The sequence below is a fragment of the Urtica dioica genome, chromosome 4 (assembly GCF_054948205.1).
Source record: "Urtica dioica subsp. dioica isolate 48M chromosome 4, U.dioica_male_clone48M_v1_H2, whole genome shotgun sequence".
NCBI lineage: Eukaryota > Viridiplantae > Streptophyta > Magnoliopsida > Rosales > Urticaceae > Urtica > Urtica dioica.
Window position 1 is genome coordinate 9,814,480 of NC_142759.1, and position 15,647 is coordinate 9,830,126.

The following is a 15,647-nucleotide window of genomic DNA, read 5'->3' on the forward strand; positions in this document are numbered from 1 at the left end:
AAAGAGGATATTTTATTTGAACACAGCCACGTGTCGTATGAAGAACCACTTGTCGCTCCATGGAGAAAAGTTGGAAGTAGCCTTAGCTCTTTATTATCTATGTTATGGATAGATTCCACAATTATTGGATGGTCACTGGTTTATCATGGTTAGTGCTTTCTTTCCCTGGCTCAAATAAATTATTATGTTAACAAACCCACTATCTTCAAATGCACCATTACTCAGTGAATAAGAAGCCACATTGTTCATCAGTTTTCTCTGTGATCATCTGATCCATAACACCCCAGAAAACAGACATGGCGTCACAGATAGCGAGAGAATCAGAAGACGAAAGCTTCACCCACGCCATGGATTTAGTGATGTCGTCGGTGCTATCGATGTCGCTGAAGTCAGCGATCGAGCTCGGCGTCTTTGACGTGATGGCTAAAGCCGGTGAAAACGCCAAGCTCTCGGCGGCCGATATCGCAGCCCAGATGGCCGGAAATGAGAACCCGGCCGGAGCTCCGGCGATGCTGGATCGGGTACTCCGGCTGTTGGCCAGCCACGGCGTGATTGATTGCACCGGTGTCGGTGACAAAGATGGACCCGATTTCCAAAGGCTATACACTCTGACATCTGTGTCAAAATACTTCGTGACTAACGAGGATGGTGTTTCTTTGGGACCTTTGATGGCTTTGATCCAAGACAAGATCTTCTTGGATACCTGGTACTCTTTTTTTTCTGCTCTCTGTTTCCGTTTTATTTTTGTTTTGGTCTTGTTGAATAGACAGCCTGAGTGAAGTTTAAAACTTTAGTTGATTGACAAACTTAATAATCATTTAGGGTCCATTAAATTGACACCATAAATACTAAGTAAACTTTTCGTAGCAAACTTTTCGTAAATACTAAGTAAATAGATACGTTCATGTATTTACTTGCTTAAATTGACACCATAATTTTTGTTTCGGTATTATTCAACTGGAACCCTTTGTTGTATGTAGTACTATTTTGGTGTTTTTAAAGTTGAATTTATCTGAAAAAAAAAGTTGTATTTATCTATAAAATTAATTAAAATTGAAGTAACTAATAACATATTAAGATAAAATAAAATTATGAAACTCCTTGAATCGTAAAAAACCCTAAAGTCTCATTTTATGCGACTAGACCTTCATATTGCATTTCTGGTCTGTATAGCCAACTTCATTGAAAATAAAATGATAAAAAGGTAACTTTTGAGCTCCTAAATGATATGCTTGCTATTTTTGTTTATACAACATAGTAGACATCACGTATATAAATAAATAAATATAAGAACACGAAAAAGTAAGATTTTTATTTATTTATTAAAACCAAGTAAATTTATACACTGGAAATTAAATTTAGTGATAACATTGTTGACCATTTTTTACTAATATGATTGCGCAGTTATAACCAATTGTATTATATGAATGATAACAATGGCAATTATTTTGCCAATTTAAAAACTGTAAGTTCTTGAACTTATAGTAAGAAATAGAGGTTAATCTGAACCCCAAAAAAAATGCTTGAAAATAACAGGCCGCAATTGAGCGGCTCAATTCTCAAAGGAGGAATTCCGTTCAATAAGGTGTACGGAATGCATGCTTTTGAGTACCCAGCGTTTGACGTGAGGTTTAACGAGGTCTTCAACAAAGCCATGTACAACCACACCACCATTGTTATCAAAAAGCTCCTCAAGATTTACAAAGGCTTTGAGAGCCTCAATAGGCTTGTAGATGTTGGTGGTGGTCTCGGAGTGACTCTTGGCCTAATCACCTCCAAGTATCCACACATTCTGGCTACTAACTTTGACTTGCCTCATGTTATCAAGCACGCTTCCACTTATCCAGGTATGCCACCAAGGCCGGAATTTTCTAGAAGAATTTAAAAGACGTCGTGTTTTATGTAAACATTAAGAGTATGTTTTGAACTTCGGAAAACCTTAAGGGGGAAATAAGAATCTATTGGAGTGAGGAAAATTTGATAGAGAAAATGTATGCTTAAAGTAGAAATTTCATTATCTAAAATGTGTCAAAATGAAAATCCAAACAAGTTTGCACGTACGTTGAAGATTTGTTTTTTATCGAAATTATTAGGATTCTATTCTCTTAATGAATATACCCTCACATTTTCCTTCATTTTTTCATTTATCATCATAAAATCCAAATTTTGAACATAACCTTATGAATATGATTCTAACATGACTCATGGTGATTATGTTGACTTGTTCACCATGAGCTGGTTTTAAATTTTGGGTACTTGATTCCGATGACATGCTAAGATAATATGAAGAAAGGAAACCATGATATAATTAATCTTTGCTTCATTCGCAATAAGGACAATAAACTATGATATTATGAACCCTTTGAAGTTTTCTATTTTTTTATGTAAATTTTACATATCTTAAAACAATTTGTTTGGAATTATTGTAGGTGTTGAGCATGTGGGAGGAGATATGTTTGAAAGTGTTCCACATGGGGATGCTATTTTCTTGAAGGTAACACATAGTCCTAAAAATTTGCAAGTTTGTAGTAAGAATTGTTACAAATAAACTTAATTGTCTTCTTTATTTATTAGTGGATACTACATGATTGGAGTGACGAGCACTGCTTAAAACTCTTGAAGAATTGTTACAAAGCGACTCCTGAGGACGGGAAGGTCATAGTTATGGAGGCAATTTTGCCGGTCGAGCCGGGGACTAATTTTTCTACAAAGCGCACGTCTAAAATAGATGTGTTTATGATGACTCAAAACCCGGGTGGAAAAGAGCGAAGCAGGCAAGAGTTTCTAGCCCTTGCAACCGACGCCGGATTCAACGGCATCAGATTCGAATGCTCTGTGTGTAACGTTTGGGTTATGGAGTTTTTTAAGTAGACATAGATGTTATCTTCTCTCTGATAATAAATTTTATCTATCCTTCTATCAAGACGTTTAACTTGAGCTACATTAGCGTTGGAAAATTGTTTGAAATGTTTAATACTTCTGTGTATCTTCATGATTATAATTGTTTGACCAGTTCACATGGTTCTTACAGTTGTCCAATTTGAGTCCTATTCCTGTTTGTGAGCATCGACTTTCAGATAAAAGAGAATTCCGTCCTTGCAATTTTTTTGTTACGTCCTCTGAAAAGGTCCTAATATTCGAAGTCACGTGGATAAAAAGGAAATCTGAATTTGTGTGTTACAATTATTAATTTGCCTAGGGAAAAAAGAAAAATTAGAGAAACGCAATTCGGATTGTAAATCTGACTCTTGTTTTTTTTTTTTTAGGTTATTGGTTTTGCTTTTAAATCAGTAAAATATGTAGATACGCCAATGCCAATAACTACTACCGGCATATATCTTAAGACAATATTTAAAAATAAAAATAATAAAAAATAATAAAAAACGAGGGAAAATGGTAGTTTTTGAAGACATCATGGGTTATAACTTATAACATGTATACACCACCGCGTATTGGTCCTTGGGTCCTACCTAATGAAAACGCCAATGACATCAAGATGACTAATACGACATTTATGGAAATAATCCATTATAGTAGTACGATTTGGTTGAAATTATCCCCGCAAATGAACATGAAATATGACAGAACATAAAATATATTAAAGGCAGTGACCGAAACATGACAACTGTATATGAGAATACAAAGTGATGTATGACACCGAATTCAGGTGAATGAAATGAAATGAAAATGAATTTATAATGATAATATTTTGCAGTATAAATGCAGACAGACTCAAACCCTGCCGCCAAAGGGTCACAAAACTCTCGACTCGACTTCGACCCATAAACGGCTATTGGTGGGAGCGTATATGATATATCATATTTTCCATCTTAGCCCAGGACCTATAACTTCATGATTTATTTCTGCCAAGATAGCAGAAACTCACCAGGACCGTAACGTACTTGACTTGCGCCACGACAATGCATATGAAAATGAGACTCCGAGCTGCGCTGGCCGTTGGTGCTCGCAGTGCCACCAACTTATAACTCGTTTCCCCACAATGTGATGACTCGACTCAGTGTATGCAAAAATGACAGACCCGACCCATGATGGTATGCATGCAAAGAAAGGAAAACAACATGCCAAGCATCAGTAACCTCAAAAAGAAATTGCTCGACTGACGGCCAACTTAGCCCACTCAGCGGATTCCTTGATCAAATGATCGTCTGACGACAAACATTCATTTAGGAAGTCTTTGCCTGACACAGATTGCTGAATCAATGGACCAGCATTACTACCCAGTGTATCAGCTAGATCTCCAAGTACACCAATGGCCGTCTTTGTCACCTGATCATCCCTGCAACAACATAAAAAATGATCAGCTCAAAACTAAAATCAACAATATTATTAGTGGATTCCAAGGACCAAAAGTCGTATAATAGCTTACATGTCCTTCTCCAAAAACATACTATCCAATAACTGCAGGATGTGGGACGCGTATGGCATCAAAAGCTGAATCTTTGCGGAGCCCTTGAATCCTTGAAAGATCCCGGAATATGCCTCAAGAATTCCGTTCCTCAAGGTGTTTGCGTACTCTATCATGTCCTCGTCAGCAGTGGCTGACGTGTGGAGAGACAGCTCAGCAGCACCCTGAAGCATGGGCATAGCATAGACCAAATACTTCTCAAAGTTCTCTCCAATTGCCAAAGCAATATCACCAAAGCATGAAAAGATCGGGGGCTTCACAGATCGATGCAACTGGTTGCTTGACAAGTTCTTGAGGAGCTGAGTCATTATCCCATCGCAGTAAGGCAAAATACCAGACTCTAGTGCCCTGCAAAGATCCCCCACCACACCGACCGTTGTGGAACAGACCTGGTAATCCTCGAAATCTTGCAGACCCATTTCCAGATATCTGTAAAACTCGGACATGTACTTTGCAAAATCAGGGCCAACACTGTAAGCAAGAGCTCCGATGACCAGCATGGCCTCCTCGTGAGCCGTAGCATTCTTACTGCTAAATACTCTGAGAAACAGTGTCATCATCTGGTCAGAGTACTGCAAAAGGGCACCCTTGGTCTGCGTCGATGACCCGAGCTTTTGTATCATGACCTGCAAACAACCACAGAGGAGACCTTGAAGTTCATTTTGGCCCTCCCTCTCTTCATTTTGTGCGGTGAGTGTCTGGTTCAGTTCATTGATGATCACAGGAGCCAAATGCATAACCAATGAAGCTGTATCGTCCGTCGAACACCTGACAACTTCGTTCAGTGTCTCGTACGCTGCTGTACAAAGGCGCGACTCACTGGCATCAGGGCGGCGAGTTACGTTGAGGAGACCCTGAATAAGATCTTGAAAATACGGGGTCAGCGGAGAGGATGAATCTACCACATCCTCATAGCCCTGAGCCAGAAAGTATAGAGCGCCACATGCTTTCTCAGCAACATTTGGTACATCGTTCATGCTGTGAAGAAGAACCTTGATAATCTGCTGGCAATTCGCTGCTGTGATAATTGGTGTATCCAAAGTTGAACCATGCAGAAACTCAAAAATTCTCCCGAGCGTCCACCCAGTAGTGTCTTTCACGTGATTACTTTGATCAGTCATCAGAGCGTTGAGCATGAAATTCAGGCCCACATTAACCAGAGGCATGAGCTTGTCCGGCGATGGGCCTTCTAGAATGGACCCAAATGCATAAGTAGCTGCCTCCCTCTGCCTCCAATCTGGTTTAGTAATGTTCTCTTCAATGAAAGGCATTACCAGTGGGACAATATCATCGCCAACTGTCCTCGCCACCAAGCCCAGGCATGTTCCACCAGCCATTGCAATATTCCAAGCTCCTTCATCCTGATCCTGATCTTCCTCCTGCTTAAGCAGAGTCTCCAACAGCAGAGGGACAATAGCAGGGAGAGCCTGCTTCACAAAGTTAAAGCACGGAATTTCAGAATCTCCACTGAAATCGCCACCATACTCCTCTAAGATATCTGTCTCTTCATCACAAATTGAACTCCAGAACTCAATGGCTTGCAGTGCAACAGGCTCTTCATCTTCCTTGATAGCCTTCGCTGTAATGTTGAATATATCTTGAATGTAAGGAGCCAGCTTCTCATAGTAAGTTGACGAGATAGCAACTAGACACTCAAACGCAGCCTGTCGAATCCTCAGCTCGGTACAGAGAGTAGCTTCACACACGACTCTCATAATGTAGTCTCGTTCCATGTCATTGGAAAAATTTGCTTGGGCAAAACCCAGAGCATTGAGCAACGCATGGGTTGCGGCGAGCCTCACATCATTGTTACTCTCAGAAGCATTCATTCCCTGAACAACTGCTGTCAGTATCTTATTCACTTGACCCTGATCGATCACGTCGGGAGAGACTTCCTCGCATATGTACCCGAGGGTTTCAAGAGTAGCCTGTTTTGTATGGGTCGAGATCTGGTGAGTGTTTGATAGGAGAACTTCAATCAGCTCAGGCCATTGTTTATGTGGCAGTTCGATCGCAGCAACCTTTGCAATAACTTGTGATACAGTTGACCGAGCATCGGGTGAAGAAGCTGATAGAGTCTGCAGCAAGAAAGCTTTGATCTGGACCTTCACAGCTTGATCCAGAGACAGCCATCTTTGCACAAGTTCATGCTTCCTGCTATGTTCCTTGGCATCGAGTGCGTTCTTAAGGATCAAACCAGCAAGCCTACGGCTTTCAGCCGGCTTTTCGTCATTCGCTAATTCTCCAGCAAGAGAGAATAAGAAACTTGGAAGATTTTGCTCCTGGAATTGTTTGAGACTTTCTTCTGCATGATTGCGCACTGAACTGTCCACCGCTTGTGCATTTAAGAGAATCTGAGTCACCTCTGTCGCCATTGAGTCTGAGATGACAAACAAACAATTTTTTTTTTTTTTTATCAATTCTTCCACGTTAAACTCCAAATATAAGTACTGATGCCAATGCATTGAACGCTACAACATATATATATGGTTAATCTCGGCTTTTAAACATGGATTATATCATATACATATACATGTATATGTATAAAACAAGTACACAAATATTCAGCATAGCCAACTCTTACTCAAAATGGAATGTAATAATGGAACAAACAAGTATAACTTAATCCTAAAAGAATTCACATTTTTTCTTCCCGGGTCAATATACCACTGGCTGTGATACGATCATACAAAGGAATAGAGCACCTTTAATCCTCGAGTATCAGTACTTAAAAAGAAACAACAGACACTGAAACTGCATAAGCCACCTTGCTATCTTCTTGTATTATCTGACATCGAAAAACCTCAAATCTAATATTCAAAATCAGTTGAGCTATTCAGTTCCGATATTTTATCAGAACTTGAACAAACAAAAACAATTAACAAAGACGATCCGATTATAACAGATCGAAGGATTGTTATGGAAATGAAATCCCTAAATCGACCCTCCAAAGCACTCAGTTATCACACACAGAGAAAAGTAAGATATAAAAACACTTACAGTGATTGTTGACTCGGCGACAAACGAGCGAGCGAGAGACGGGTGATTCCGAGTAGATAATCGAATATCGAGGCAAAAAGAATCTGAAGAAGCCAACGAAATGGATGAAGAACTAACCGGCGATAGCGAAACCCTAGCAGAGAGAAACAGAGAGGGAATACAGTGAGAGTCTCTGTAAAAAGCTGAGAGAGAAATTCAAATTTTAAAATAAATAAAAACAATTTGCTCAGAAAATAATTTTTTTTTTAGAACAGAAAATAAATAAATAATTGGCTGGAAGTCTGTGGTGGTTACGCGGACCAATCAGATTTAAAGTTATATATTTTATATAGTTTAAAGCTTAAGATTAATTAATATTAAAAAAGGTTAAAATTTAATTAATATTATAAAAAGCTTAGGATTTAATTTTATAGACTCCCAAACTGTATTATTATAGTTTATGATACTCACTCTAGGCTAAAACAATATAATAACCGTTGGTTGGTACTTGGCTCTAAAACAAATGGATGACAAGACTAGAAAGAGTTTATGAAACTTTAAGATTGGTTGATTCCACTTCCACATTAACTGGCATATTATAAAATATTATAAAAAGTATGTCATGTTACTTTCATAATATTTTAAGATTCAACCAGATATATAATCATATTTAAATGTATGATTTGCTATTTAATCAATTTTTAGTAAACATTTGATAAATAGTCATAAGACAATGTTTATTAAATATTTACTAAATGTTATTTACGAAATCAGAAGAGTAAACTTGGACACCGTAAATCATTCACATGATGCCACGTAATCATTGTGGCTATTTATCAATTATTTATTAAAAATTAGCTATATAGCAATCTAAAAATATAAATATAGTTAATTTGCTAATTATTTAATAGTAAAACCGCCCACACGTATATAATATATTTGAGGAATGTGATCTTAACAAGGAATTGAAATATCGCTTACTGGTATATTCAATTTTATTAGCGTATCGTTTATCTCTCGTAATATATCATGATATTTGGCGAAGTTTATAAATAACCACTACCACATGATACTCTTATTGTAAAGGTAAACCGGATAAAAGAAGTATATCGCGAGATATCATATAAACAAATAAATTAAAATGAATGATATTTATTATATTATATACACATATCATCATATCAATGATATTTATTTGATTCTATATAAAGACAATAAATACAAAGTCATACTACTAAATGGCTCTACCGTTATAGTATTTATAGTATACTGATTGGTCACTAGATCTGAATATAAATTACTCTCATTAGACTTTTTCTAATCATCCGTAGAGTTACATATTTGTTTCTCAAAGATTTATATTGCTCTACTGAAGAGTAGATTTGCTCTATTGGCTGTTAAAGCCGAATATAAATTACTCTACTAATCCTAAGAGGTTTTCTACTCACCAGTAGAGCTGTGTAATAGATACTTCACTTATTTAGTTCTACAGGTCATTAGAGTAGCTCTACTACGCAGTAGAGGTATATCAGTCGAAACAAAACACATTTTTATGTCATTAATTACATAAAATGAAAACATTGTTTGATAAATAAACTTCGATGGACATACAATAAATAAGTCAATTCAAAATTGTACGTAGAATCATTCTTATTATCTCTTTTTACGCTTTTTAATTGGCGTCGAGCGAGCATCTCATCCATTTAAACAGCATGTAGATATGTTATGACAACATGTCTATCAGTATTTTCGTTAACCCATTTATTGAAGTCTTATTCTACCTTCCACTTTCCATCGTAATAAACAATTATTGTAGTTTTCTTCATTATCTACAATATAGATAATTAAAAATAAGAATATTAACGATAACGTTAATATAGTGATTTAGTTTATATTTCATATATATTGCTCTCTACGCTAGCTATAACTCTATTCCATTATATTGCTCTACGATATAGCTTTATTGCATTCTACTGCTCTACTGATTTAATTTTACCACTTTACTGCATAAATAAATTTTACTGCTCTACTGATCTACTCACAGTTATCCAGTATTTTACATTCAACATCCGAAAACAATTTCAAATCAAAGTTTCATTGAATAAGATATATATATATTCTTCTGGTTCAAAACTAATATAACAATAAGAAGCTTAAAATTCGAGATGATATATAATTCCATTGATAAATTGTTTACCTAAAACACAAAGCTATAAGTGGTTTAGGATTTGAGTTTCTCCGTCGTCAATTTCCGACCGTCGTCAAAAAACAGTCCGACTGTCATGTTCCCGTCAGGATCTATCGTCATCGAAAATGCCGATCAGTCATTGAAATGGTGAATGACTGAGAATCCCTGTGAATGCAAGATGGCGAGAGTGGGGTTTTTTTTTTTTTTTTTATTTAAGAGACTCATTTGTGAAATAGGTAATGTTTGTTAAGACTTAAGAGTGAGTTCTTCACTTAAATTTTTTTTAAGGTATGGAGCAAAAGACTCAACTTTTAAGGGCAGAGCTAAATTACCCGTCATTTTTTTTTTCCTTCAAATTTCATGTGTTATTAATTGTTCATAAATTATCAATTTCTAGTCCTCAATAGCCATTTTTGCATAAATTGGTTTCTATTGAACCTTTTCTTCTCTTCGTCGAAAAAGGCAGGCTATTATGGAAGAAACTGGAACCTTAGAACTGTTCGAGCTCTCTTATTCCGACCTCTTCTTCATATCTTCTCACCGTCACGACGAACCGTCGCCGATTCCGGCGGAGCTCCGACGACTTGACTCGGTGAGAACGAAGATAATGGAAGCCCTGGGACCCACCGGACCAGGCCTTTTGGCCGTATCGGGTGTCCGAGACGCGGCTATTCTCCGACGGAACCTATCGTTCGCCCGCGACCTCGCTCTTCTCGATTCCGACCTTCGAAACCGCGCTCTCAAGGTCAGCCATTTCTCTTCTTCATCATCAAGTTTATGATCCAAAAGTAGCTTCAGACAAGGCAGTCTCTTTTAATTTTGTTTGTCGCTCGTAGTGTTTTTAGGAGCAAGGACTAGGTACTGATGTTCCATTAAAAGATCCGAAGAGGAAAGTGTCGTCCTTCGCAATGCAACTGAAATACGGAAGGGATTCCATTGCCGACGCGAACGAGGAATTCGACGAAGCCGTTCATATGGACAATCACAAGAATCTTGGGCGTAATTTAAAGAAGCTAGGGCTTCTGATGATGGAGATTGGGCTGAGGATTGCGAGAGTGTGCGACGTTGCCATCGGAGCTGGCCGGGAACTCGAGCAGAGCTTGTTGGAATCTTCCGCGGCCAAGGCACGTCTGATACACTATCATTCAGAGCTCGACCGCAGATTCTTACGAGAACAAGAACCGATGAAAAACGCAAAGAACTTAAAAAGCGAGGAACGAAATCAAGAGAAGTCATCCTCATTCGATCTGTGGCAGGAGTGGCATTATGACTACGGAATTTTCACGGTCTTGGCGGCTCCTCTTTTTCTCTCGCAGCGACACGGCGTTGTGGAGGAATGTGGTTACCCCGAGGGTCGTACTTTGTTGCAGGTATTTGATCCGAGAAAGAAGAGGGTTTTCGACGTGAAGGCCTCGCCGGGGAGTTTCGTCGTTCAGGTAGGAGAATCGGCGCAGGTGATCTCGGAGGGGAAGCTTCGGGCGACTCTGCATTCGGTCGCCGGACCGGGGAAGAAGTTGGAGAATCTGAGCAGAGAGACGTTCGTGGTGTTCTTGCAGCCAGCTTGGGACAAAGTGATGAGAATCGCTTCTTCCGATGATGTGGTTGAGAGCTCAGATTCGGACGGTCCGTTTGTTGATAGGATTCGGAAGATCGTGCCACCGCTTGCCTCGCGGTTGAAGGACGGGATGACTTTTTCGGATTTCTCGCGCGAAACGACCAGGCAGTACTACGGTGGTAAAGGGTTTCAGTCTAATAATGCATGAAAATTGGTCTTGTATTTTCAGTCTTGATAGTTCTTTAGCAAACATATAACTTAATTCACCTGGTCAGTTGGTCTTCAGAAAAAAAGGAAAGAAAGAAACATTGGCTGATGAATTTTATTAAGTTGTTATATGTTTGTTTCCCAAGGAAATGCAGAGCTTAGAAACTTTCATATCTTGCTATATCAGTTTCCGTCTAAGTGCAAGAGCTTTGTTTTCAATGTTCATATGTTGATTAGGTGGTTATATATGTATGTAAACTTAACTCTGTGGACAGTTAGTATATTTGGCTAGCTGGCCAAAAGGCCTGGTTCAAAAGGTCCCAGGGCTTCCATTATCATTGTTCTCAACTGCCTCACAAAAGGCAATCATAATTGAGGATGAAACCTTTGATAATCTGCAACAAAGTCATTCAGTGCACACAAAAGGATGTACAGACATATATTGGTACTTTTTAATTTTATATATTATTGTAGCACTTGATCGCTAGATTATTTTATTGACTAAATTTATTTGATAGTCTTTCCCTTCCAAGTCATCAGGCGAAAATAGTTACATGTATCTCAAAAGATAGAAGAAGGAAAGTACATTACACTGATTTTAACTCTGGTCAGAACGTGGTACGTGCAAAAACAAAAACCAAAAGACTGTCACATAATTATGCACAATGCTCTGAGGAAAATGATTTGCTTTGGAAAAAGCCTTCGACTCGCCTCAGCCAGCACCACCGTCGTTCCTCTAGCTGGTGCCCAGAATATCCTTGTATGTGCCTTTTACTTTTGCCAAAAGGGCTTCCCTGAAATTCAAAAAATAAGAAAAATATATTAGCTTTACTTTTACCATGCAAAAATTGAACTATAGACTGAAATGATACAGTCCTAACCTGTCCGGTTTGTTGACCAGGTTCTTATAAGCAAACCACTGCAAAAGGAAAAAGAAAAAATCAGACAATTCACTCTTCCAAACTAGCTATCTGTTTGAATTAAAAGTCTGTTATTTTTTTTTTTATGAGCTTTATGTAATGTCACTTACGCCAGTGTAACCAATGCCCACAAGCTCAAGAGCACCGGGAATAACAGGAAGCCTATCAATCGCCTGGTAAGGAAATAGAGTCATATTCCGTCGCTTATATATACAAAACTCGATGAAACAAAATAAAATTAAAAAAAAAATATTGAAAAAGCTTACCCCGATCAATCCAGCAGAGCCCCAAAGGGCAACCACGCCGGCCACAGCCAGCGAACTCACCGCGTACTTGTCCTCAACTTTGTCCCACTACAAAAAGTCACACATATACTCTTTTATAACTACTGAGAGTGATTAATTATATAATAAAATATTATTAATAAATTAATTAAAAAGGAAAAAAAAAATTGCATACTGCTTCTTGGATGGCTTTGACAATCTCGGGGGTCTCTGTGGTTGCGACTTCCACCGGCGCCTCTCCCGTGGCCCTTGCAATGACATTGCGTGCCACCTGGCGGCCTGAAACCAAACATGCCTATACCAAATGACTAAACTGACACAAGACTGAAATAATTGCGTATAGAGAGAAAAAGAATGAGGACTCACAGTAAGCAGTGGTTTTCCAACGTTGCACCGGCGGCGGTGGCAATGTTGGGAGAGTCACGCACTGTGGCGATGCTCCGGCGGATTGGCGCGGAGCCTTGGCAGCGTCGGTGAACGCCGATGAGGAAGATATTGTGAGAGCAGACGAGGAAGTGGAAGCCATTGTTGATGCTATAAAGCTTGATTCCTCACTTACCACACACACACACACACACACACAACTCTCTCTTCTTCTTGTGTTTGATGATTTGGTATGATGTGTATTGTGGAGTGAAAATATGTGATGAAGATTTTAAATTGACTTTTGTGGTTTTGGTTCCTGTGGTTTTGTTTGCCAGATTTTTTTATAAAAAAAAATTGAATGCGAATAATGTTTCCTCCGAGCTTTGTGGTGCTCAGCCACTCGTTTTTCTTTGTTTCACTGCTCCATCTGGATAGTGTGGTGACATGGCTTCTTAGATAGGCATTTCTTGGCTTTTGATTCGTCCACATTGGATCATTTTTGCTTTCACTCAAGAAGAAACCAAAAGTGTTATATTTTTATTATTATTACCTCGATTGATGGAATAAAGAACATGTTTTACTTTTAGTTTTATACCATTTTTTGATATTCCAAATAATTGATCTACAGATTGATTTAGTAATTTTAATGTTATGTATTCAAAATTTCAAATAGTGGTTGCCCATATTTACAATACAAATAAATAAAGGCGGGCATGGATTCTATTTCTTATACCATTTTTTTTTTTTTGCCTTGCATTAAAGTTCCAAGTGGTTACTGGTTAATAGTACATTTTTTTTTATGAGCGCTCATTGAATCATTAGTTTTTTTTTTAGGGCAGCTTCGTTGTTAATGAAGATTGAACCCGTGACCTCTATTTTGGAGGTGGTGTGAAATTATCAACTCGTCTATGCTAGGTACCATGCTCATTGAATTATTAGTTATGTGTAGAAATTGGTGCCATAATATCCAGAAGAATATAGTTCATATAGTTGGGTAAAAAACACAGTGATGAGAAAAATATCTAGTCCAGCATATTATGTGATAAGAAGTTCAAGACCACTCATTGTCTGAGGGCATACAACATTTTCATAATTGCAACTACCTGTAGAAAGTTAATGAGGAACTTCATCAACTTATCTGACACCAACTTAAGACTGAAAATGAAAGGAAATAACATTAGTTCCTACAAAATGAATAAACTACCCTTGTTTGAAAATTTGTTTTCACAAAAAGGAAACTGATGAGAATCTAACCTATGGGAATGAGGTCGATGAACTTTTAAAGTTTTGTTCAAGGTATGTGACTGAGTATGACACTCGCTTCACAATGTCTGGGACAAATGTTAGACGTGAGACGTCCGTTTTATCAATTATCATGTCAACCTTCTTGGAGAGTACTCCAAAAACATTACACAATGACATTCAAGACAAAGTGCAGTGGAATTTTCTTAGAAATCTATGATCAAAAGAGTTTCCTTAAGAGGAACATGTTGATGATAATAGTTTACTTGGTGCATGCCTTAGATAAGTGTTAGACGAGAGCAGTTATGAGTATGCAAACGGTTCAATCGTTACTTCGAGATGCCGATGAATCAAAATTCCCCGGACCAACTATATACACATCTAATATTCTTCGATATATGTTCACTATCGGACCGTACGGGATCTCAATGCTACAATATTGACTTCTTTGGTCACATTAAATGACCATTTTAGGGATCCTTGATGATGTGTTCAGATCTAGATTATACCCTACAATATTCGTCCCCCGGAGTCAAGTAGTGTACTTACTAGAATGAAAAAAACCCCAAAATTCAAAGCAAATATTAGACAACTCCCATGTTACAACCCTTTGGGTAGAACTCATCTGCATAAACTAGCTATTAGGAAGAGGGTATCCCAAGAGATTATAAACCCACGTACTAAACCCATACTTTAGTGATGTGAGACTCTCACATGCCAATCTTATACTTAACAATGTGAGAGTCAACTAGAATCGTAACATACCATTATGTCTTTAACACCGACGTCCACGTCGGCCCACTCTGGGCCTACTCTAGCTTTTCAAGTCGCCTTTCCCCAGGTCGCCCCTTTCGCAACGTGGGTCGGAGAGAGGTTGGCTCTGATATCAATTGTTACAACCCCTTGGGTAAAACTAGGGACGAAACCAAGAATTCAAGCTGGGGGGCTAATATGCGAAAAAAGTTGAGGGGGCTGATTTGTAAATTTTTAGGGTAAAAATGTAAAAAATTCAAAAAGGGCTAAAAATGCAATAAAATAAAATAAAAATTTTAAAGGGCTCCTTATCATCCCCAAAAACTAACTATTAGGGATAGTGCCCAAGAGTTATAAACTCACATATTAAGCATATACTTTAATGATGCGAGACTCTCACATGTCTATCTCATACTTAACAATGTGAGAGTCAACTTGGATCGTAAGATCCCCAAAATCGTGCGATAGTGCAGAAGACAAATGCCAAGGCTTCATTGTGCAAAAAAAAAAAAAAAAAAAAAAAAAAAAAAACTTATTATATAAATTTGGATAAAATGAATTAGTGAGTCATATTCTTGTCCATTTTCCTTTTTACTACTATTATCGTTACAAAAATACATTGAGAAATTATCTTCTTGTGGTAGTCAGAACTCAGAGTTAAAAGAGTGAATAAATAAGAAAAGAACAATGAGTAAATGTGTTTTTATGAACAGATTAAAGTTAGATA

At 37.9% G+C, this 15,647-nt stretch overlaps 4 protein-coding genes across 5 annotated transcripts; 2 read left to right on the top strand and 2 right to left on the bottom strand.

Annotated features, from left to right (window-relative positions):
• Nucleotide 1: 1 nt before the first annotated feature.
• LOC149400233 (isoflavone 3'-O-methyltransferase 4-like) lies at nt 2–3,039 on the top strand. Of its 2 annotated transcripts, XM_089613247.1 has the most exons (5): nt 2–148; nt 288–706; nt 1,537–1,847; nt 2,430–2,494; nt 2,575–3,039. In XM_089613247.1, exons 1-5 carry the CDS (start codon nt 146–148, stop codon nt 2,869–2,871), a joined length of 1,095 nt encoding a protein of 364 aa, XP_089469373.1. In that variant the 5' UTR covers nt 2–145; the 3' UTR covers nt 2,872–3,039. The 2 variants fall into 2 exon arrangements, with proteins under 2 accessions (XP_089469373.1, XP_089469374.1); XM_089613248.1 differs by having other exon boundaries at nt 114–706.
• Nucleotides 3,040–3,566: 527 nt separating this feature from the next.
• Nucleotides 3,567–7,654, bottom strand: LOC149400234 (importin subunit beta-1-like). Its single transcript, XM_089611503.1, has 3 exons — nt 7,427–7,654; nt 4,388–6,806; nt 3,567–4,297 (listed from the first exon to the last, which is right to left on the bottom strand). The coding sequence occupies exons 2-3, from the start codon at nt 6,799–6,801 to the stop codon at nt 4,099–4,101; spliced, it is 2,613 nt and encodes an 870-aa protein (XP_089467629.1). The 5' UTR covers nt 6,802–6,806; nt 7,427–7,654; the 3' UTR covers nt 3,567–4,098.
• Nucleotides 7,655–9,964: 2,310 nt separating this feature from the next.
• LOC149400235 (2-oxoglutarate (2OG) and Fe(II)-dependent oxygenase superfamily protein) lies at nt 9,965–11,528 on the top strand. The gene is made up of 2 exons (XM_089611838.1): nt 9,965–10,338; nt 10,439–11,528. Exons 1-2 carry the CDS (start codon nt 10,066–10,068, stop codon nt 11,354–11,356), a joined length of 1,191 nt encoding a protein of 396 aa, XP_089467964.1. The 5' UTR covers nt 9,965–10,065; the 3' UTR covers nt 11,357–11,528.
• Nucleotides 11,529–11,844: 316 nt separating this feature from the next.
• Nucleotides 11,845–13,332, bottom strand: PSI-P (photosystem I P subunit). Its single transcript, XM_089611839.1, has 6 exons — nt 12,926–13,332; nt 12,735–12,838; nt 12,542–12,628; nt 12,386–12,448; nt 12,237–12,274; nt 11,845–12,149 (listed from the first exon to the last, which is right to left on the bottom strand). Exons 1-6 carry the CDS (start codon nt 13,083–13,085, stop codon nt 12,092–12,094), a joined length of 510 nt encoding a protein of 169 aa, XP_089467965.1. The 5' UTR covers nt 13,086–13,332; the 3' UTR covers nt 11,845–12,091.
• Nucleotides 13,333–15,647: the final 2,315 nt, after the last annotated feature.